The 22,930-nt window shown below is 37.2% G+C and overlaps 1 protein-coding gene across 2 annotated transcripts in view; it reads left to right on the forward strand.

Annotated features, from left to right (window-relative positions):
• The first annotated feature begins 354 nt into the window (after positions 1-354).
• The window catches only part of OCRL (OCRL inositol polyphosphate-5-phosphatase), a 353,818-nt gene continuing 331,242 nt past the window's right edge, over positions 355-22,930 (forward strand). For both annotated transcript variants that reach the window (XM_053699401.1, XM_053699402.1), the window contains exons 1-2: positions 355-498; positions 16,460-16,533. In XM_053699401.1, the coding sequence (XP_053555376.1) occupies positions 463-498; positions 16,460-16,533 (110 nt within the window). In that variant the 5' untranslated portion in view covers positions 355-462. The remainder of the gene's footprint in view (positions 499-16,459; positions 16,534-22,930) is intronic.

Consider the following 22,930-nt stretch of genomic DNA (forward strand, 5'->3'; position numbering starts at 1 on the left):
TAACCCTTAACATTAAGGGGTGCATAAAGCTGACTTTAAAAATATATATTGAGTTTAAATATCCACCACATTTTCCCTCCTCTATTTGTTTTGGATTCTTTAACAGAATTTTTAAGGTTTTATGTCCCTTTAAATTTAAATGTAAGAAGGCGCTATCAGGCACTTTTTGTGTGCAATGACATGATGTAACACCTATTTGACATAAATAACTTGTTGAACTCTCGTCATGACAATATAATGGTGCCCTCAGCACTGTGTGTTTGGCTTCGACTGCGACCTGTTGCTGCTGCAGAATCAGATCCCTAGCTGAGTCGCTAGATGGCAGTGCGGTAAGGACGTGATGACGTAACAGAACGCGAGGCCGAGCTGTGTATGCCGGACACCGGGAGAGGCCTCAGTCCGAAACTTGATTGACAGCGCGGACAGAGCCCGGAGCCAGGGGCATCAGTTTTGCCAATAGATATGGAGAGGGCCAGGCTCGGCACAGGAGGCGTATTTGTATCCTTTACACGCAATGATGTGACACAGCTGATGAGACAGTTTTCTTTAATGGGAGGCTGGCATTATACATTGCTACAACTGCTGGAGGCTGGCATTATCTTATTGCTACATGATCTGGAGGCTGGCATTATTGTGTGGTTAAGGGCAGGTGACAGGTAATTGCCAACAAGTTGGTTTTAAAAGCAGAAGACTGGGATTAACATAGGAGCAGAGAGCTTCCTGAATTACTGCAAGAATTTAGGAGTAAATGGATTTTTTTTAAATTGAGTGAAGTCGCTGGAATTACTGTAATCCTGTAAAGATAGGAGTCTGGGATTTCTATATATTTAAATGAATGATATAAAACTATCTTTAGGAAACTGGCATTTTGGTTTATGCTTGAGTTTGGTATGGGAGAACTTGGTATCTCTATCCTTCAGTCTGTATTTCACTATGTTCCTGAGCCTAATATTATTATAAAGACAGAAGCCTGGAATTTGTGTACAGCAGGGTATAATAAATACAGTGAGTCACATCTATAACGATATTTGCTAACTTTTAGCAGTATTCTGTCTATATACATATAAATATATTGCTTGTCCTCTGTTGTTTTAAAGGGACACTGCACCCAATTTTTTTTTTCTTTCGTGATTCAGATAGAGCATTCATTTTTAAGCAAGTTTCTAATTTACTCCTATTATCAAATTGTCTTCATTCTCTTGGTATCTTTATTTGAAATGCAAGAATGTACGTTTAGATGCCGGCCCATTTTTGGTGAACAACCTGGGTTGTTCTTGCTGATTGGTGGATAAATTCATCCACCAATAAAAAAAGTTCTGAATCACGAAAGAAAAAACATTGGGTTCAGTGTCCCTTTAAAGGGACACTGAACCCATTTTTTTTCTTTTGTGATTCAGATAGAGCATGCAATTTTAAGCAACATTCTAATTTACTCCTATTATCAATTTTTCGTTATTCTCTTGCTATCTTTATTTGAAAAAAAGGCATCTACGCTTCTTTTTTTTGGTTCAGACCTCTGGACAGCACTTTTTAATTGGTGGATGAATGTATCCACCATTCAGCAAGGACAACCCAGGTTGTTCACCAAAACTGGGCCGGCATCTAAACTTACATTCTTGCATTTCAAATAAAGATACCAAGAGAATGAAGAAAATTTGATAATAGGAGTAAATTAGAGAGTTGCTTAAAATTGCATGCTCTATCTGAATCACAAAAGAAAAATGTTGTGTTCAGTGTCCCTTTAATGGCTTTTGAATGTTGTAACAGCACATTAAACTCTTCTGCACATGAGAATGGGCAAGTGGCTGGCATTACCCTTGTTCTGTAGGGATACATTGATAGCATGACTATAAGGACATGAGGACGAGATTACAATAGGGAAAGTGGTGCACTACTGTATGGAGAAATAAATGGATTTCATCTATCATGCTTGATTTACTGTTGAGGGCTGGATGCACAGAGTACTATATTGCATTACTGTAGGAACAGGAGACTGGGTTATTTTACCATTGAATTACTGTAAAAATGCTATTAGCAGCTTGTTGTGGAAACATTCTACAGTTTCTGTTTGCTAGAATTACTGGAACATCAGGAGGTTTGATTATTAGATACATTGCCTTACTATGATACTATGAAAATTGTGGTCACTTGTTAGCTACATAGTGCATTTTTTCCCCACCCAGGAATTTAAAACAGTCTCAACATCCTTTGTGGATTAGACATATCAAAACACTAACATTTTTTATTGTTATAAATATATATATATATATATATATATATATATATATATATATATATATATATATATATATATTAGAGGAAACAAATAGTGCAACTTTTGAGAACCCTTCTGAAATTCTTCATAAACTTTTATTTTTTTAAGGCATGGAGTACGGTATTGATACCTGTATACTGGCTTATGAGTCTGTTGTTTTAGTAGGTATATAAGGTTATCATTACAATTTGGGCTGGTCATACAGTAAGAGCGAGACCCACAAAAGAATGTAATGCTGTGGGGAATGGTGATAGAGTGAGTTTGTCACCTTTTGTGATCTTTGCAATGGTGACACAAGATCAGTTATAATCATTAGAGAATATTGGGTAGGTTTATCACTGTCCAGAAGGACAATATTCACAGGTGGATGGCAAATTGCGAGCTACATTTGCTGCCCATATTTAGCATTGCAAGAGTGGATCCTCCTGCAACTCCGCCCCCCCCCCCGTTCCTGGATAACTAATCTTGCAAAAGCAGGGTTTATCAAACTCCTTGGCCAGATAAGTCTAATTTGTATGTCTGTATTTCAACACTACTAAACATTTTTTGGCATAAATGAGTGCTGGGAAATTGAGGATTGTAATCCTTTGTATTGAAGCATTTTTTTTTTTTTTTTTTTTTATACCAAATTCATTTTTTAGAAATGCTAAAATTAAATTGTGGTAGTAAGACCAGGAATTTGGACCTTATTGTGTGTACTGTATATGTATGTATATAACAAACCCAGGCGCCAATGGCTCCTAATGTTTTAGGTTATTCTCCATATATCAATATTCAAATACCACTGTCCGATTCCTTAATATTCTTATGGCTCCTAAGTTTTACACACACATATACACACACATATATACACACACATATATACACACACACATATACACACACACATATACACACACACATATACACACACACATATACACACACACATATACACACACATATATATATATATATATATATATATATATATATATATATATATATACACTGTGTGCAGAATTATTAGGCAAATGAGTATTTTGACCACATCATCCTCTTTATGCATGTTGTCTTACTGCAAGCTGTATAGGCTCGAAAGCCTACTACCAATTAAGCATATTAGGTGATGTGCATCTCTGTAATGAGAAGGGGTGTGGTCTAATGACATCAACACCCTATATCAGGTGTGCATAATTATTAGGCAACTTCCTTTCCTTTGGCAAAATGGGTCAAAAGAAGGACTTGACAGGCTCAGAAAAGTAAAAAATAGTGAGATATCTTGCAGAGGGATGCAGCACTCTTAAAATTGCAAAGCTTCTGAAGCGTGATCATCGAACAATCAAGCGTTTCATTCAAAATAGTCAACAGGGTCGCAAGAAGTGTGTGGAAAAACCAAGGTGCAAAATAACTGCCCATGAACTGAGAAAAGTCAAGCGTGCAGCTGCCAAGATGCCACTTGCCACCAGTGTGGCCATATTTCAGAGCTGCAACATCACTGGAGTGCCCAAAAGCACAAGGTGTGCAATACTCAGAGACATGGCCAAGGTAAGAAAGGCTGAAAGACGACCACCACTGAACAAGACACACAAGCTGAAACGTCAAGACTGGGCCAAGAAATATCTCAAGACTGATTTTTCTAAGGTTTTAAGGACTGATGAAATGAGAGTGAGTCTTGATGGGCCAGATGGATGGGCCCGTGGCTGGATTGGTAAAGGGCAGAGAGCTCCAGTCCGACTCAGACGCCAGCAAGGTGGAGGTGGAGTACTGGTTTGGGCTGGTATCAGCAAAGATGAGCTTGTGGGGCCTTTTCGGGTTGAGGATGGAGTCAAGCTCAACTCCCAGTCCTACTGCCAGTTTCTGGAAGACACCTTCTTCAAGCAGTGGTACAGGAAGAAGTCTGCATCCTTCAAGAAAAACATGATTTTCATGCAGGACAATGCTCCATCACACGCGTCCAAGTACTCCACAGCGTGGCTGGCAAGAAAGGGTATAAAAGAAGAAAATCTAATGACATGGCCTCCTTGTTCACCTGATCTGAACCCCATTGAGAACCTGTGGTCCATCATCAAATGTGAGATTTACAAGGAGGGAAAACAGTACACCTCTCTGAACAGTGTCTGGGAGGCTGTGGTTGCTGCTGCACGCAATGTTGATGGTGAACAGATCAAAACTGACAGAATCCATGGATGGCAGGCTTTTGAGTGTCCTTGCAAAGAAAGGTGGCTATATTGGTCACTGATTTGTTTTGTTTTTGAATGTCAGAAATGTATATTTGTGAATGTTGAGATGTTATATTGGTTTCACTGGTAAAAATAAATAATTGAAATGGGTATATATTTGTTTTTTGTTAAGTTGCCTAATAATTATGCACAGTAATAGTCACCTGCACACACAGATATCCCCCTAAAATAGCTATAACTAAAAACAAACTAAAAACTACTTCCAAAAATATTCAGCTTTGATATTAATGAGTTTTTTGGGTTCCTTGAGAACATGGTTGTTGTTCAATAATAAAATTAATCCTCAACAATACAACTTGCCTAATAATTCTGCACTCCCTGTATATATATCTTTAATGTGCCTGAGGTAACATTATTTTGCACTATATGGAGTTGGTCTTGAAGATGTTATCACCATACTGCAAAAAAAAAAAGATCTATTTAGGTGGCAGTTCATGACAGTAATGGGATGACGCTCTCAAGTAAAACAAATTCTATAATGTTGATAATATTGGGTCATTAGTAATGATTTATTACTCTACTGCATTTCTCTGCTGAATTATATTGCCACTCCCACCTATATATTCACAGGGCTGTGGCCACATACGTGTAGTTCTTTCTCAGCCTTATGTTGATGTTGTTGATGATGATGATAATATCAGTTATGTTAAGACAGTAAACATGAATGATGCATTCAGAGTAACTATATGCCTGAGAATAACATGCAGATGTATATTTTTTTTTAAATTATTTATATATTTTTTAAATATATAGGAAAGTCAAAATTAAACTTGCTTTATTCAGATTGAACATGTAATTTTAAATTGATGGTAATCTTTCCCCTTTGTATAAACAGGTCCATAATACTAGCAATGTTTTAGATGGAGTTTAATTAATCAGTTGTAATGAAGATGCGCTAGAACTTACTTTTTAATGTAGTGCTGCAATTCAAATACCCTGTGCTCTGGCCACCCACCTCAAAATTATTTTATTTTTTTGTGAGCTAATGGTTTGAACTGTTCTCCAATCAGCACTCAAGCCATATGGCACTCACACAATTTTGTAATTTTGTCGCTAAAACACAGATTGGAGGACATTTAAAACCATTAGCGCACCAAAAAAAAAAACTTTTTAAATATAAGCTCTACATTTAAAAGTAAGTTACAGGAATTAAACTCCATCTAAAACATTGCTAATGTTCTGGATCTGTTTATAGAAAGGAGAAAGTTTACCATCACTTTAAGACACTTTTGTTCCGTTCTATTTTCAAATTTTTCTTTGTTCTCTTGGTGTTTTGTGTTGACAAATATTAACCCCTTAAGGACAAGGCCATTTTTCAATTTCCTTCCCTTAAGGACCAGGGCTATTTTTACATGTCTGTGGTTTGTGTTTAGCTGTAATTTTCCTCTTATTTACTGTACCCACACATATTATATACTGTTTTTCTCGCCCTTAAATGGACTTTCTAAAGATACCATTATTTTCATCATATCTTATAATTTATTATAAAAATAAAATATAAAATTTGATGAAAAAATGTAAAAAAACACACTTTTTCTAACGACCCCCAAAATCTGTTACATATCTACAGCCAATCAAAAAACACCCATGCTAAATAGTTTGAAAATTTTGTCCTGACTTTAGAAATACCCAATGTTTACATGTTCTTTGCTCTTTTTTTTTCTTCAAGTTATAGGTAAGTACAAGTAACACTTTGCTATTTCTAAACCATTTTTTTTTCTTCAAAATTAGCAATAGTTACACTATCTGTCAGGAATCCCTTAATATCCCTTCACATGTATATAATTTTTTTAGTAGACAACCCAAAGTATTGATCTAGGCCCATTTTGGTATATTTCATGCCACCATTTCACTGCCAAATGCGATCAAATAAAAATAAATAGTTCACTTTTTTTAAAAACTTTTTCACAAACTTAAGGTTTCTCACTGAAATTTTTTACAAACAGCTTGTGCAAATATGGCACAAATGGTTGTAAGTGCTTCTCTGGGATCCCCTTTGTTCTGAAATAACAGACTTATATGGCTTTGGCGTTGCTTTTTGATAATTGGGCCGCTAAATGCCGCTGCGCACCACACGTGTATTATGCCCAGCAGTGACGGGGTTAATTAGGGAGTTTGTAGGGTTAATTTTAGCTGTAGTGTTGTAGACAACCCCAAGTATTGATCTAGGCCCATTTTGATATATTTCATGCCACCATTTCAACGCAAACCGATCAAATAAAAAAAAAAAAAAGTAAAATTTTTCACAATTTTAGTTTTCTCACTGAAATTATTTACAAACAGTTAGTGCAGTCATGGCACAAATGGTTGTAAATGCTTCTCTGGGATCCCCTTTGTGCTTTTTGGTAATTAGAAGGCTGCTAAATGCCGCTGTGCAAAACCCTTGTATTATGCCCAGCAGTGAAGGGGTTAATTAGGTATCTTGTAGGGGTTAATTTTAGCTTTAGTTTAGAAATCAGCCTCCCACCTGATATATCCCAACCCCTGATTCCTTCCTGACCCCCCTCAAACAGCTCTCTTCCCACCCCACCTCACAATTGTCACCGCCATCTTAAGTACTAAAATAATAAGTACAAAATATATATATATATATATATATATATTTTGCAGTGATGGATCCCCCTTCTCAGCCCCAACCTTCCTGATCTCCCCCCCTACCTATATTCCACCATCTTGGGTACTGGCAGCTGTCATTTTCTGTAGTGTAGCTGCCCCCCTCCCCGATCCCTTTAAAAAAAATAATTTCTCTCCTTCCCTCTCCCTCCCTCAGCCTCATCAATGCAGCTTTTGCGAGCACGCGCATCGGCCCCCTGTGCGCTCCAGATGTACTGCGCGCACAGCAGGAACAGGAAGTCCCTGCAGCGATGGGCCGCCCACCCACCTCCCTGCTACTCCTCCCACCCACCAACGAATGGCACCATAGCTGGCCGATGTCTCTGCATCGACAACTCTGCAACTCAATTTCTGCAGTGCCCCACTTGTGGGGCATGCAGAAATAGCGCAATCTTGCTATTTTTGTTCGAGATCGCGGCAGAGAGAAGCCCAGGGTACGTCGCTGGTCCTGAAGGGCATAACGATCAACGTCGTACAGGGTACAACGTTGGCCATTAAGGTGTAAAGTTACAGGGCAAGTGCACAAAATAAATAATGAAATTATGCCGCAATCTTGTTTTACTTCTGATAATCAAATATTTTAACATAACATTTTTAATGGTTTAATGCCAATAACAAGAGGCATATATGTGCAGCTACCAGTTAGCGGCTAGCTATCAGCAATGCATTGCTGCTCCTGAGCCTACCTAGGTATGCCTTGCATCAAAGAATACCAAGAGAATGTATAAAATAAATGTCATTTGAAAAGTTGTTTAAAATCACATGCTCTATCTGAGTCATGAAAGTTTAATTTTGACTAGACTGTCCCTTTAAACAACTGAACAGAGATACAGTTTTGTGTGGAGATATATTTTATAGCCTCAGGACTAGAGTCTTTGAATCCGCCTGTTGCTCGTATTAGGTAGATAATAGATATCAGTAGCAAAATATGCAAAAATATATATATATATATATATATATATATATATATATATATATATATATATATATATATATATATATATATATATATATATATATATATATATATATATATACAAACCCTGTACAGTGAATTGACATTATCTACATGCAGTTTGATTTATTATGGAAACAAGTTTCCATATGACGTACTTTCTGTTCACTGTAGAGAGGAAAGAACAACCTTATTCTTATTCTAAAACTCTGGTCAGGTAGAGTTTATAAAGGAGTATGAGTTTCTGGAAAGTATATTAACATTAGTGTATGTATGTGTGTGTGTATGTATATATATGTGTGTATATATATATATATATATATATTTAAAATGTAACAAGTAGGAGAAGGCACTCATTGGTCTTTTCAAGTGTACTTTAATTCAAAAGCGTGATGTTTCGGGGGACACACTCCCCTTCCTCAGACAAGCAAACACAAAACCCAGGAGTCTATTTTAAACAATATAGGCCCCTCCCAGTGAGGGGAAAAAGTGCGCCAAAACCGTAGTCATGGCAATCATTCAAAACAATATCAATAGTGTCAATTAATAAATGTGTATATAGAATAGTTCAGTAAACTTGTGTATATAAATATGAGTGCTAATCCTATATTTCAATATGCTAATGGTGAGCATTCTCACATATATGTGAAGTAAATTTGCTTATGTGACACATAATATTTTATGTAGTGCAATAAAACAAGCAGCTGTGTTGCTGGCCAGACAATTATCTGTGAAAAACTAACGTGCAGCAAGAGGTGCTATGCTTAAAGCATAGTTACATATACCCAGCAGGGCCCATAATCCCTCTCACTAAAGGATAGCTATTAATGCTCCACATTACATCAGTGTAAGAGATTGTTATGTGACATACAAGAGTAAAGAAAAAGTGAGAACCCAATTTTTTTTTCTTTCATGATTTAGATAGAGAATACTATTTTAAACAACTTTCTAATTTACTTCAATTATCTAATTTGCTTCATTTTCTTGATATTCTTTCCTGAAAAGCATATCTAGATAGGCTCAGTAGCTTCTGATTGGTAGCTGCACATAGATGCCTCATGTGATTGGCTCACCAATGTGCATTGCTATTTCTTTAACAAAGGATATCTAAAGATTGCCGCAAATTAGATAATAGAAGTAAATTGGAATGTTGTTTAAAATTGTATTCTCTATCTGAATTGTGAAAGAAAATTTTTGGGTTTAATGGCCCTTTTAAATAAAACGATTGCTCTAACAGGCTGTATAAGAAACCACATATGTAAACAGAAGCAAGCGGTGCATAAGAATTGCACAATACTTAGATGCATTACAATAGTCATCATAAATAGTCAGTTTTTCTTTTTTTATCTTGGCATTCAAATATATAAGTAGTAAGCGGTGTTGTCATACCTCATGGATTTTACAAACCCTGTACAGTGAATTGACCTTATCTACATGCAGTTTGATTTCATGCCACAGCATCTTGTATGGACTTGCCAAAGGACAATGTGACTTTAATATCTTAACCAGCAGTAGTAACTTCTTGCCTAAATGATATACAACATAGACCATGACACATTTATGTTGAAAATTCTCTTTAATAAAAGATTGAATAAAAGAAGTATACAGTTGTAGTACTCTGAAACTAGTAATTGCAGTTTTAAAATACACTAAATCTAAAAAAAAAAATGTAAATGTAAAAATAAACTGTATATTGAGGTTGTTATAGTGAAAATATTTATTAATTATGGATCTGCCACTTTAAGATGTTTAAACTGTTTGCTGTAATAATGCGGAAGTGCGGATTGTGATTGGCAGATAGGACCTAGACGGGAGGGTCTTTTTTTCTCTATCAAGCATGAGCTAGGGAGTTGCCATAGTAAGGGTCAATGAGATTGAGGAAGTGCAGTATATATACATACGAAATATGTTTGAGACGTGTATTCTCATGAGAATTTTCAATAAAGAATGTTGAAGCTTTTATTGCCACTGGGTATTTTGTCTGGAGCTGAGTGGCGACACGGTTGGTGTATTCTGGAGTGGGGGTGGAGTGTTTAGTCCGGCATGGCTATTGACATCATCATTGTAGAGACTGATACTTCCGCACGTGTGATGGCATGAAGACGGCTAACCTCTCTTGGTATTATACCGAACAAGGAGATCATCCAGCAGCGTTGATCTTTGTTACCTTACTGTTGATAATAAAGCTAACTGAAAAGTCTCTTAACCACTTAACTACCACTACGTAACCTGTACGTTGCTGGTCATTAAGGGATTTTCTGTTTATAATAGTTTAGGACTCGAGTGACAAGATTGCGCTATTAGGACCCCCCCTTCTTCCCGTAGGTGGCAAGACCGTGCTATTGAAAAAGCAACAGGGTACGTTGCTGATCGTTAAGGAGTTAAAATTGCATTCTCTGACCCATTAAAGTTTAATTTTTACTTTTATAAATATTTTAAAAGGAATCCAAAACGCAGTTGCAAGTCATGTACCCACATACAAGGGAAAAATGTATAGATATTAGTTTTCTAAGAAAATGTTGACATAGCAGTATACCCTCAATGAGAACACATAATTTAGGACACAGTTGTGATAAAACAATATATACTTTAACAAGCATATTTAATTATACTTACAAGTTTAATTTATTTAATAACTTTATTTCGTATTTCCATGTGTTTGGACACAACTTTATTCTTCCAAGAAATATCAAATACAATTGTACTGCCAGAGGAAATCTTTTTTGTGTGTGTAAGAATTGTGGTTTCTCCAATGACCCTTAAAAGGCAAAAATGCAAAATCTGTAACCTGGGGTTTTAAAATGCTGCAAATTGCCTAAATTAGCTATATAATTTGCAGATTACACAGTTTGCTTTTTGATCTTTCAAGGAAGCATGGGGAAATGACAATATTAAACAAAAGCAGCAGGTGTCTAATGTCCTTTTTGAAGTGATGCTAACCAGCCAAGTTCAAAATATTAAATATAGGTAAACCTAATGTAGACAAACAAAAACCTAAATATAAAAGTACTGTTACAAATCACCAAATTTGGAATTCTAAAATCCAAACATTCTCAAATCTAAACGTTTTAATATTTAAAAAAAAAATACTATTTTCCCTGCATGTAAGTCGCAATCTTTTCTGCCTGTGTCTTGTTTGATTTTTGTGTTCTAAAATACAAAAAGAAATGGTCTATAATTATTTAAAACAACAATTATTACATTTCTGATTATAGTACTGTAATATCTTTCAGCAAGTACGGTGCATACAAAATTTTAAAATGATATAAATCTACCTTTAGCATTCATCTATCTATTGACTGACTGTCAAATTTGTTGAATCAGTGCCCGGTTTTTAAAAACCCTATTAAAAACAGGGGCAGTTTCATTCATCAAACTTTACATTTAACTTGTTTTCTTAAAATACTTACCTTTTTAATCTTGAAAGCCACTCCAGCGCTTCCCCCGCCCGTCACAAGCCTCTTCATATGTCAAAAATTACGAATTCGGCTTCCTCCAATCACGGCGTTGCCTCAGACAATGATTCCCCTGGTGGGGGGAGCATGTTTGGAGGATGCCGTATTTGTCATTGCAGACGTATGAAGTGACGAGCGGCAGGAGGGGGAATCGCTGGAGCGGCTTTCAAGATTAAAAGGTAAGTATTTTAACAAAACAAGTGAAATGTTAATTTTGATGAATGAAAGTGCCCCTGTTTTAATAGGATTTTAAAAAACCGGGCACTGGTTCATCAAACTTGACATTCACTTTAATGACACAAGATATTGTTGTTTACACTTGGTCCCATCCCCTCTCCAAACTGTCCCATTTTGCAGATGCAAATATTCAAAATTATGCAAAGGTGTGGAATGGGTAATAAAGCTGGTGTTTAAAAAAAAAAAAATCAAGTAGACTGTCCCTTTAATTTTGACTTTACTGCCCCTTTAACCATAATGGACTTCAGATCATTTAATAATATTGGCAAATTTAAAACAGGAGACTGAAAAGGCTCTTATTACTAAACCAATAAAAAAATACATTTGCACACACCACTAAATATCGAACTGTACACACTGTATCGTTTAAACACATACACAAAACACCAAATGTTTATTTTCATGGCAGACAAGAGGTTAAAAAAAGACTATGTCCCCATAATATAAATATATATATATATATATATATATATATATATACATATACATACATACACACACACACACACGTTAATATACTTTCCAGAAACTCATACTCCTTTATAAACTCTACCTGACCAGAGTTTTAAAATAAAAATAAGGTTGTTCTTTCCTCTCTACAGTACACAGAAATAACATCATAAGGAAACTAGTTTCCATAATAAAACCACTATATAGGCTCTCAGCGGATAATACAAGTGATAGACAGTAAGACCATAAAGACAGCTATTATAAAAATTACATCACATATAGAAACTAGGATATATAACATTGAAATCTATTCAGATTAAATCATTTGTTCATAATCTTTGACTGTTAAATTCATTGTACATTACATAGTAAAGATGACTCTTAAAGTGAATGTAAATTTTGATGATAAAGTGCCCGGTTTTAAAAATTCGATTAAAAACAGGGGCACCTTAATTAATCAAAATTTACCTTTCACTTGTGTTGTGAAAATACTTACCTTTTAATCTTGACAGCTGCTCCAGCTTCCCCTGGTCATCACAAGCCTCTTCCTACGTCAGAAATGACGGATCGGTCATCCTCCAATCACGGCTTCTACCCCGGGGGAATCAGTGTCTGATTCAACGCCGTGATTGGAGGAAGCCGGATTCCTCATTTTAGACCCAGGAAGAGGCTTTGCGACAGGCGGAGGAAGCGATGCAGCGGCTGTCAAGATTAAAAGATAAGTATTTTCACAACACTAGTGAAATGTAAATTTTGATGAATTAAAGTGCCCCTGTTTTTAATTGAATTTTTAAAAACCGGACACTTTATCATCAAAATTTACATTAATTTTAACTCAGTTATAGGTGTATAGCTCACTTGTACTTCAGCAAAGTGAGGAGAAGAGGGTTTATCTCATGTGGCTAAGCAGAGTATTAGGGTTAAGGTGGTCGGGGATCAAGTCAATGGTCGGAAGCTTCTGGAAATATATATTTCAATCTGTGTGGGGTAAGATACCACCTGAGGAGAAATTTATAGTTGGTCTCTAGGAGATTAGATGAATGTGCTGATTTTGAAGTTTTTAGGAAGATAGTAAACCATTCTTGCTCTGTTAGTGTGTATGGTAGTTCCTTGTGCTCATTATGTCAGAGGGGGTGATAAGAAGCGAGTAATGTAAAGAGATGATATGTGGAGGAGGGGGATTAAGAGTGCATCATTTATCAAGTGGTGTAAGGTCTCTAAGTATCAGATTCTTTAGCTTATGCGTGTCAACAAAATGTCCAAGTTGTAGATATCTGAACCAATGAGAGAATTGTGAGATTTTTAAGCTTTCTAAATGTTGTTTTGGCATCAGTTTGTCTTCTATTAATGTATAAAATGGTATTAGATTCTGCAAATTATCTACTAAAGTTGGCGTTATCGATAGTCAGGGTTAGACAGTGCAGTTGTTAGTAGCGAGGGAATTGTAGAAAGGTTTTGTTGTGAAAGCAACACACGTGCCCACACCACAAAAGTTTCTTTGCTAATCAAATATTTTACCATTTTAATCTTTAGACGATTACATTGATATATATAGTTTCCATTATTCTGTTTTGTGTTTCTGTTTTTATATATTCTGCAGCATTAAAAAAAGAGAAACATGATTACCACATCCTTCTATAAAACTGTTAATCTTTTTGGTTTCCTATTAATTTCCAATACTGTCTTCCTGTTGTGTCTAACAATTTTTGTAAATTATTTTTACTAAAAAAAAATCTGCCCTTATTTTAACAGTTTACATTTATATGGATTATTAAAACTGCAAAAAAACAAAAAAAAAAATCTAGAGACAACCAGATTATATAGAAAACCAGCTAAAGTTTGTTTCACTTGTATTTTTTTTTTTTTTTTTTAAATATCAAGGTTGTTGTAAACTGTAATTTCCAGAGTTTGCATCTGCCTAATAAAAGGTTTTCTTGTTTAACCCTTTAAGGACACAGCTTTCAGTTTGCTCAATTGTTTTATGACGGAAAAATTCCGTCATATGTCCTTAAGAGGTTAAAATGTATTATCTTGTTCCTGTCCAAGCTTTAGCATTTGTGTTTATTTTCTTTCAAGGTATACTTAGTTGGTGGCAATAATTTTTTTTTTTTCCCCAAAAGCTTTATTGAGAATCCAATAAACATAACAATACGATGGTATAAGTATTCAGGGTACATGCATAGACAAAGGAAATAAAATAAGTACATGTAAACTGTTATAGGTGTCTAAGGAATAAAGATTTTGACAAATGTGAATTCCTCCTATGCCACAAGGGGACACTCATGGCCCCCCAATAAGTTTGTAGGATATAAAGGAGGAGAACTGATGCCACCATAGGAGGTCACTCATGGACCATTAATATGATAACATTGCCACTTTTGGGCTTTCAACGTATTCTAATTAACAACAGTAATAGGGGAACAGAAGGCTAAAGACACAATTGGATACAAAGCCACCCCCAGACTTTGGCAGCTGCTAATATATAATTCAGTGGGAGTACAACAATAGTATAAAGCCATGAATATACCTGTAAAGGAGACATAACCCCAGAGTAAATGTTGTATATGAAGCTACACCTCAATTCCATAATTGGTAATCTCAATGGGATTCTATGTGTCATATGTACATTCCCTAACAGATAGGGTTGTGAATTGCTCTGGGAGTCAATAACGAAAATGAGCCTCTTATCCATAAATGTGCATAACTATTAAAGTTCAAATAGGGGGATGATTAATTTATGTGAGCTATCTAAATGGGTACATTTTAAGGAGGACCAGGCTAAGATTAAATAATAGGATACAATAGAGGGGTACATAATCACTAATTGATTATCATAAGATCAAATTTATAGTTACAGACACAGTGATGAGCGATAGGAAGAGTGGCCTGCACCCATTCCATATCTAGATGAACAGCCCTAAATAAGTTTTAAAGGGGCATTGTACTCACAAGGGTTCATTTTACCTGCTGGAGAGTATTTGTTTGCAAACAGCTACTTTTTTATTTTATTTGTTATTTGAAATAGCTACATTTGCCTGTATCTCCACATACATTGAAAACAAATGTTTTCTCTGTATAAAAGCCTTGTAAATTGTAGAAAATAGGACTGATTAATAAGCATTTCAATACCCAACATTAAAGGGACATGAAACCCAAACATATTTTTTTTTCATGAATTAGGTAGAACATATCATTTTAAACAACGTTCTAATTTACTTCTTTTATCCAATTTGTTTCATTCTCTTGGTATCATTTGTTGAAGGAGCAGCAATGCACTACTGGTTTCTAACTGTACAGATGGGTGAGCCAATGACCATTATGTATCTGAAGCCACCAATCAGCAGCTAGAACCTAGGTTCTTTGCTGCTCCTAAGCTTACCTAGATAAACCTTTCAGCAAAGGATAACACGAAAAAGGAAGCACATTAAATAATAGTAAATTGAAAAATTGTTTAAAAATGTATTCTTTGTCTGAATCATGAAAGAAAGTTTTTGGGTTTCATGTCCCTTTAATACATGCAGACTCAGACAATTGTTATGGGCATGTCCTAAGTGATGGTTTTAATAAAAAAAACAACACGTATTTCACATAAAGAAATTAACATGAAGGAACTATTTCCTATACATTTAAAGCGACAGTAATTAGACATTTATGATTTAGACAGAGAATACAATTTTAAACAACTTTTCCAATTTACTTCTATTTATTTTTTCCTTCTCTTGTTATCCTTTTCTGAAAGCTTCATCTAGGTAAGCTTAGGAGCAGCAAAGAACAACCTAGGTTCTAGCTGCTGATTAGTGGCTGGATATATATTCTGATTGTCATTGGCTCACCCAGTTAGAAACCAGTAGTGCATTGCTGCACCTTCAACAAATGATACCAAGCGAATGAAGCAAATTTGATAATAGAAATAACCTGGAAAGTTGTTTTAAAATTGTATGTTGTACCTAAATCATGAAAGGAAAATGTTGGGGTTAATGTCCCTTTAATACCATGCTTTGGAAGACCTTAATGCGGGGGACACATTTGTTAGTACACTGTCCATTTAAAAACTTTTTATTAGGATAAGTGAGATTGAACTAAAAATAAATAACTTTGACTTTCTGAACAAATGAGCAGTATATGCCGGAAAGAAGGAGAAGGACTGTTTCACTGCAAGCTATCATTGTTCTACAGCTGTTTCCTAAACAATTTTTTTTTCCCCTGTGTTTTTTTTTTATAAATGTATATTCCTTGACTATGCCTTGAAAAGGGACATGAAGTGAAATTTGGACGCAGAGAGCCTTGTGCGTTGATCTTAACACAACAACGAGATGGGCAGTTTGTGTAAGTATTTCATTTAGCTCTGGCGAGTAGGCATTTTTCTGATGTATTCTTTGCCTATAGCCTTTGTTAGCCAAAAGCTATGTTTTTGTGCAAGGTATTTTTGCTTTTTATTTTTCATATTTGCTGCTTCAGGGTAACCATTCATATATGCACTTACCATAAGTATGATTTACGTGGCAAAGCCATGCAGTTTATGTTCAGTTAGTCATTTACTTTTATGCACTGTGCAAGTCTCTTGTTTTCCCTCTTTTTCCTTTGTTTAATGTTTTATATGGAAGATCAGAGGCATTAAATGGGGTGTAACAAAAATCCTTGGAAGCCACGGCTGCTAAAATTTTACATTTGACTCCTAATGTTTTTGATTTTTATATATGGATCTATAATCTAATATATCAAATGTTCTGACTGGTCTTAAAGGGAAAGTCTACTCCCAGAATTTTAATTGTTTTAAAAAGATAGATAATCAGTTTATTACCCACTTCCCAATTTTGCATAACCAACACTGTTATATAAATACACTTTTTACCTCTGTAATTACCTTGTATCTAAGCCTCTACAGACTTCCCCCTTATTTTAGTTCTTTTGACAAGCATGCATTTTTACCAACCAGTGTTGACTCTTAAATTACTCCATGGGAGTGAGCACAATTCGCATCTATATGACACACATGAACTAACACTGTCTAACTGTAAAAAACTGTCAAAATGTACTGAGTTAATAGGCAGTTTTTAACAGTCTAGAAATCAGTTTGAGCCTACCTAGAATACCAAGAGAACAACTTTTTCTGTTACATTATGCAATTGGTTAGCTTAAAGGGACATGAAACCCAATTTTGTTCTTTCATAATTCAGATAGAGAATACTATTTTAAACAACTTTCTAATTTACTTCTATTACCTAATTTGTATCATTTGTTGAAGGAGAAGCAATGTACTAATGGTTTCTAACTGAACTAATAGGTGAGCAAATCACCATCTCTCTTTCTCTCTTCCTCTCTCCTCCTGAGCTTGCCTAGATAAACATTTCAGCAAAGGACAACAAGAGAAGGAAGCAAATTAAATAATAGAAGGAAAGTTGTTTAAAATTGTATCCTCTATCTGAATCATGAAAGAAAAATGTGGGTTTTCATGTCCCTTTAAGTAACATTTATATAAGCCACCTATCTGACATTTATAGATTTATTGATCTCTTTTATAGATGTATATGATACATAGAGAGAGATATTTAGCTAGAGATAGATGATGTGTGTATAATAGTTTGGCTGAGAAAAGGGAGAGAGTGGTGTGAATTATTTTTTTTTGGCTAAGAGGTGACGTTTTCACCTCATAGCCAATAGCCGTGCTGTAAATCCGGCTTGGCGCCCATGGGAGCCAGATTTACCGCACTGCTATTGGCTAAGAGGTGAAAACGTCACCTCTTTGCCAAATTTTTTTTTAGCCATGCTCTGCTGTAGTAACTAAGAGCGGCAATCAGTTGAATCAAATAAAGGAGCTTTCTACATGAAGTATCTTCTACTTCATGAATGAAAGTGCCCTTTATGTGTTTCAATAGTAAATCCTAGCACTTGTAAAATGCTAGGATTTACTTTCACTTTAATATTATTTTTGTCAATGCATTCATTGACATAGTTCACAGCCAGTGACTTGTTCTTTTTATATGCCATCTGCTGCAACAGACTGTTTAATATCCCTTTTAAGCTCTGTGTGTTATACATGACAAAATCAAAGTTTAAATGTTAGAAGCTTTTTATGTTTATTTATGTTGGTCAGTATAAATATTGTTTTTAATTTACTTTAGTATTATGGCACGTTATTGTTTAAACTATTTAATTTATTAAATGATTATTATTAAAATTATATTAAATAGTTACTATTTGTTTTTTAAATTTGCGCCAATTGGTTGTTGACGTGCATGGTGTCAACCTTTATTGACCATTTTGTTTAACCTAACCCTTTCCCGCCTGGACTAAATCGTCTACATCAGAACTAATTCCTAATTTCAATGATAGGATCGAGTCAGGGGGGAGTGCTTATGACGCAAGGCACACCATCCAGCCCGTGGTCACATTTACCAAGCCGCTATGGCTTCAGGACAGCCAAAGTGCTAGGGCATTCCATGCCGTCCTAACGGCGCTAAAGCTCAGTGCATTTTGGAAAGGGTTAAAGGAACTTTTTCTAATAGAAACAGAATCCACACAAGTTTCTTATCTTGGAGCATTTAAATTGTGTTTATTTTGTAGTGTTTAGCTCGTTGATCTAATTTATTTCCTTCTGTCCTGGTATATTTAATGTTAAAGGGACATGAAACCCAAATTTTTTCTTTCATGATTCAGATAGAAAATAGAATTTCTCTTACATGGTGTATCCAGTCCACGGATTCATCCTTACTTGTGGGATATTCTCAATCCCTACAGGAAGTGGCAAAGAGAGCACACAGCAGAGCTGTCCATATAGCTCCCCTCAGGCTCCGCCCCCCCAGTCATTCTCTTTGCCGCTCTAACAAGTAGCATCTCCACGGGAGGGTAAAGAGTATGTGGTGTTAGATTTGTAGTTTTTATTTCTTCAATCAAGAGTTTGTTATTTTAAAATAGTGCCGGTTTGTACTATTTACTCTGAGGCAGAAAGTGATGAAGATTTCTGCTGAGAGGAACTAAAATCCATTGCTGTTCCCACACAGGACTGTTGAGTACCGGAGAACCTCAGTTGGGGGGAACAGTTTGCAGGCTTAACTGCTTAAGGTATGCTCAGTCACTTTTTTTCTAACAAGACTTGGTAATGCTAGAAGACTGACAGAAATCCCCATGTGGGAAGGTAAGCATTATTCTCAGACTCAGTATAGAAGGATGGCTTAGTTAAAAGGGCTTAAATCACTGGTGGACACTGTTATGGGGAAAATCGATTCTTTTTTAATATAATCTGATGTTTGCACAAGTGTTTATCATGTTTGGAACACTTTATAGGTTTTTTTTTACGCCTGGCATAATTTAGACGCCTAAATTGACTCAGGAAGGCCACACAACTCCGGAGTGAAGAGGGAGGGGGCCTAGTTGCGCAGTTGTTTTGCAAATCAGCTTCACATGTAGAGTCCAGAGATTGCAGAAGGACTTCAGGGAGGCTTGTTTTCGTTCCAAAACTAATCCCCAAGGAAGGTAGGGCCACAGCAGAGATTGTGGCATCGTGCTGTAGTGTGTTAAACCAGCGGCAGCTTCAATTTGCTCCGGTTTGGGCAATAAGGGGTTAATTGGCTTGAAACTTGGTGTGCAATCTTTTCAAAGCATTGGGAGCATATGGTGTAAATTTCATAAAGATCGGATGTTTTTTTGAGATTTGGTAAAAAAGTGGGTGCTTTTTATTATTTAAAGGCACAGTAACGTTTTTTCAAAAAGTGTATTTTTTTTGTATTTAAGTGCTATCTAAGCCTGTCTAACATGTCTGAGCCTACAGATAGACCTTGTTCTATGTGTTTGAAAGCCATGGCGGTACCCCCATTGCATTTGTGTTTAAAGTGTGCTAAGGTATCTAAACATTTTAATGACCATGCAGTGACACTTAAAAATGTAGCCCAAGATGATTCTTTAATGGAAGGTAATGAGGATAGTCCTCCTTCCTCTCCCCATGTGTCTACACCAGTTACACCCGCACAAGCGTTGCCTAGTACCTCTAGCCCATTGTGCCCTATTACATTACAACAATTAGCAGCAGTCATGGATAATTCCCTTGCAGCATTTCTATCCAAACTGCCAGTTTTGCCAAAAAAGCGTGATAGCTCAGTTTTAAGAACGGAGGATGAGCAATCAGAAGCTTTGGATGATTTATCTGTAGTACCCTCACAACATTCTGAAGTGGCAGTGAGGGATGGTCTGTCCGAGGGAGAAATTTCTGACACAGGAAAAATTTCTCAGCGGGCAGAGTCAGATTCATTAGCGTTTAAATTTAAGCTGGAACACCTCCGCATCCTGCTTAAGGAGGTTTTAGCTACGCTAGATGATTGTGACCCCATGGTGGTCCCAGAAAAATTGTGTAAAATGGACAGATTTTTAGAGGTCCCTGTATACACTGATGCGTTTCCGATCCCAAAGAGGGTGGCGGATATTGTGACTAAGGAGTGGGAGAGACCAGGTGTACCTTTTTGTCCCCCCCCCCCCTATCTTTAAGAAAATGTTCCCCATAAATGACCCCAGGCGGGACGCGTGGCAGACGGTCCCTAAGGTGGAGGGAGCAGTTTCAACACTTGCTAAGCGTACAACTATACCAATAGAAGACAGTTGTGCTTTTAAAGACCCTATGGATAAAAAATTGGAAGGTTTGCTGAAGAAAATGTTTGTTCAGCAAGGTTTCCTTCTCCAGCCAATTGCCTGCATTATTCCTGTAACTACTGCAGCAGCCTTTTGGTTTGAGGCGCTGGAGGAGTCGCTCCAGAGGGAGACTTCATATGACGAAGTCATGGATAGAATTCACGCTTTAAAGCTGGCTAATTCTTTTATCACTGATGCCGCTTTCCAATTAGCGAAGTTAGCGGCGAAAATGCAGGTTTTGCCATTATGGCGCGAAGAGCGATTTGGCTCAAATCATGGTCGGCTGACGTGTCGTCCAAAACAAAATGACTAAACATTCCTTTCAAGGGAAAGACCCTTTTTGGTCCCGAGTTGAAAGAAATTATCGCGGATATCACTGGGGGGAAGGTTCATGCCCTCCCGCAGGATAGACCGTTTAAGGCCAAAAACAAGGCTAATGTTCGCTCCTTTCGCAACTTCAGGAGCGGACCTGCTGCCGCTAAGCAAGAGGGTAACGCTTCCCAGCCTAAAGCAACCTGGAAACCCTTGCAAGGCTGGAATAAGGGTAAACAGGCCAAGAAGCCTGCGCCTGCTGCCAAGACAGCATGAAGGGGTAGCCCCCGATCCGGGACCGGATCTAGTAGGGGGCAGACTTTCTCTCTTTGCTCAGGCTTGGGCAAGAGACGTTCCAGATCCCTGGGCATTAGAAATTATTGCTCAGGAGTATCTTCTAGAATTCAAGGACTCTTCCACATTTCTCGTTTATCTTCAGACCAGACAAAGAAACAGGCGTTCTTACGTTCTTCTAAAGATGGGAGTGATACACCCAGTTCCAATTGCAGAACAAGGACTGGGATTTTACTCAAACCTGTTTGTAGTTCCCAAAAAGGAAGGAACTTTCAGGCCAATCCTGGATCTAAAAATTCTAAACAAATTCCTCAGAGTTCCATCTTTCAAAATGGAAACCATTCGGACAATCTTGCCGATGATCCAGGAAGGTCAATATATGACTACCGTGGATCTAAAGGATGCGTACCTACATATTCCTATCCACAAAGATCATCATCAGTTCCTAAGGTTCGCCTTTCTGGACACGCATTACCAGTTCGTGGCCCTTCCTTTCAGGTTGGCCACCGCTCCCAGAAATTTCACAAAGGTGCTAGGGTCCCTTCTAGTGGTACTAAGACCGCGGGGCATTGCAGTAGCACCTTACCTAGATGACATCTTAATACAGGCGTCGTCTTTTCACAGAGCCAAGGCTCATACGGACATTGTTCTGGCCTTTCTAAGGTCTCACGGGTGGAAGGTGAACGTAGAAAAAAGTTATCTGTCCCCGCTCACAAGGGTTCCCTTCCTGGGAACACTAATAGACTCGGTAGAAATGAAAATCTTTCTGACAGAGGTCAGGAAGTCAAAGCTTTTGAATAATTGCCGAGTTCTTCATTCCATTCCTCGGCCTTCTGTGGCTCAGTTCATGGAGGTAATTGGTTTGATGGTTGCGGCAATGGACTGTGCATGCTCAAACAGTGGAATGGGGATTATGCAGATTTGTCTCCTCAAATACAAATGGACCAGAAAACCAGAGACTCTCTTCTCTGGTGGTTGTCTCAGGATCACCTGTCCCAGAGAATGAGTTTCCGCAGACCGGAGTGGATCATTGTCAAGACCAATGCCAGTCTGTTAGGCTGGGGTGCGGTCTGGGACTCCCTGAAAGCTCAGGGTCTATGGTCTCGGGAAGAATCTCTTCTCCCGATAAACATTTTGGAACTGAGAGCGATATTCAATACGCTCCAGGCGTGGCCTCAACTAGCGGAGGCCAAATTCATCTGATTCCATTCGGACAACATCACGACTGTAGCGTACATCAATCCTCAGGGGGGAACAAAGAGTTCCCTAGCGATGAAGGAAGTAACCAAGATCATCAATTGGGCGGAGGATCACTCCTGCCATCTATCTGCAATTCACATCCTAGGAGTAGACAACTGGGAGGCGGATTTTCTGAGTCGTCGGACTTTCCATCCGGGGGAGTGGGAACTCCACCCGGAGGTTTTTGCTCAGCTGACCCAGCTATGGGGCATTCCAGAATTGGATCTGATGGCGTCCAGTCAGAACACCAAACTTCCCC

This window comes from Bombina bombina, chromosome 1 (genome assembly GCF_027579735.1).
Source record: "Bombina bombina isolate aBomBom1 chromosome 1, aBomBom1.pri, whole genome shotgun sequence".
In the NCBI taxonomy this organism is placed as follows: Eukaryota; Metazoa; Chordata; class Amphibia; order Anura; family Bombinatoridae; genus Bombina; species Bombina bombina.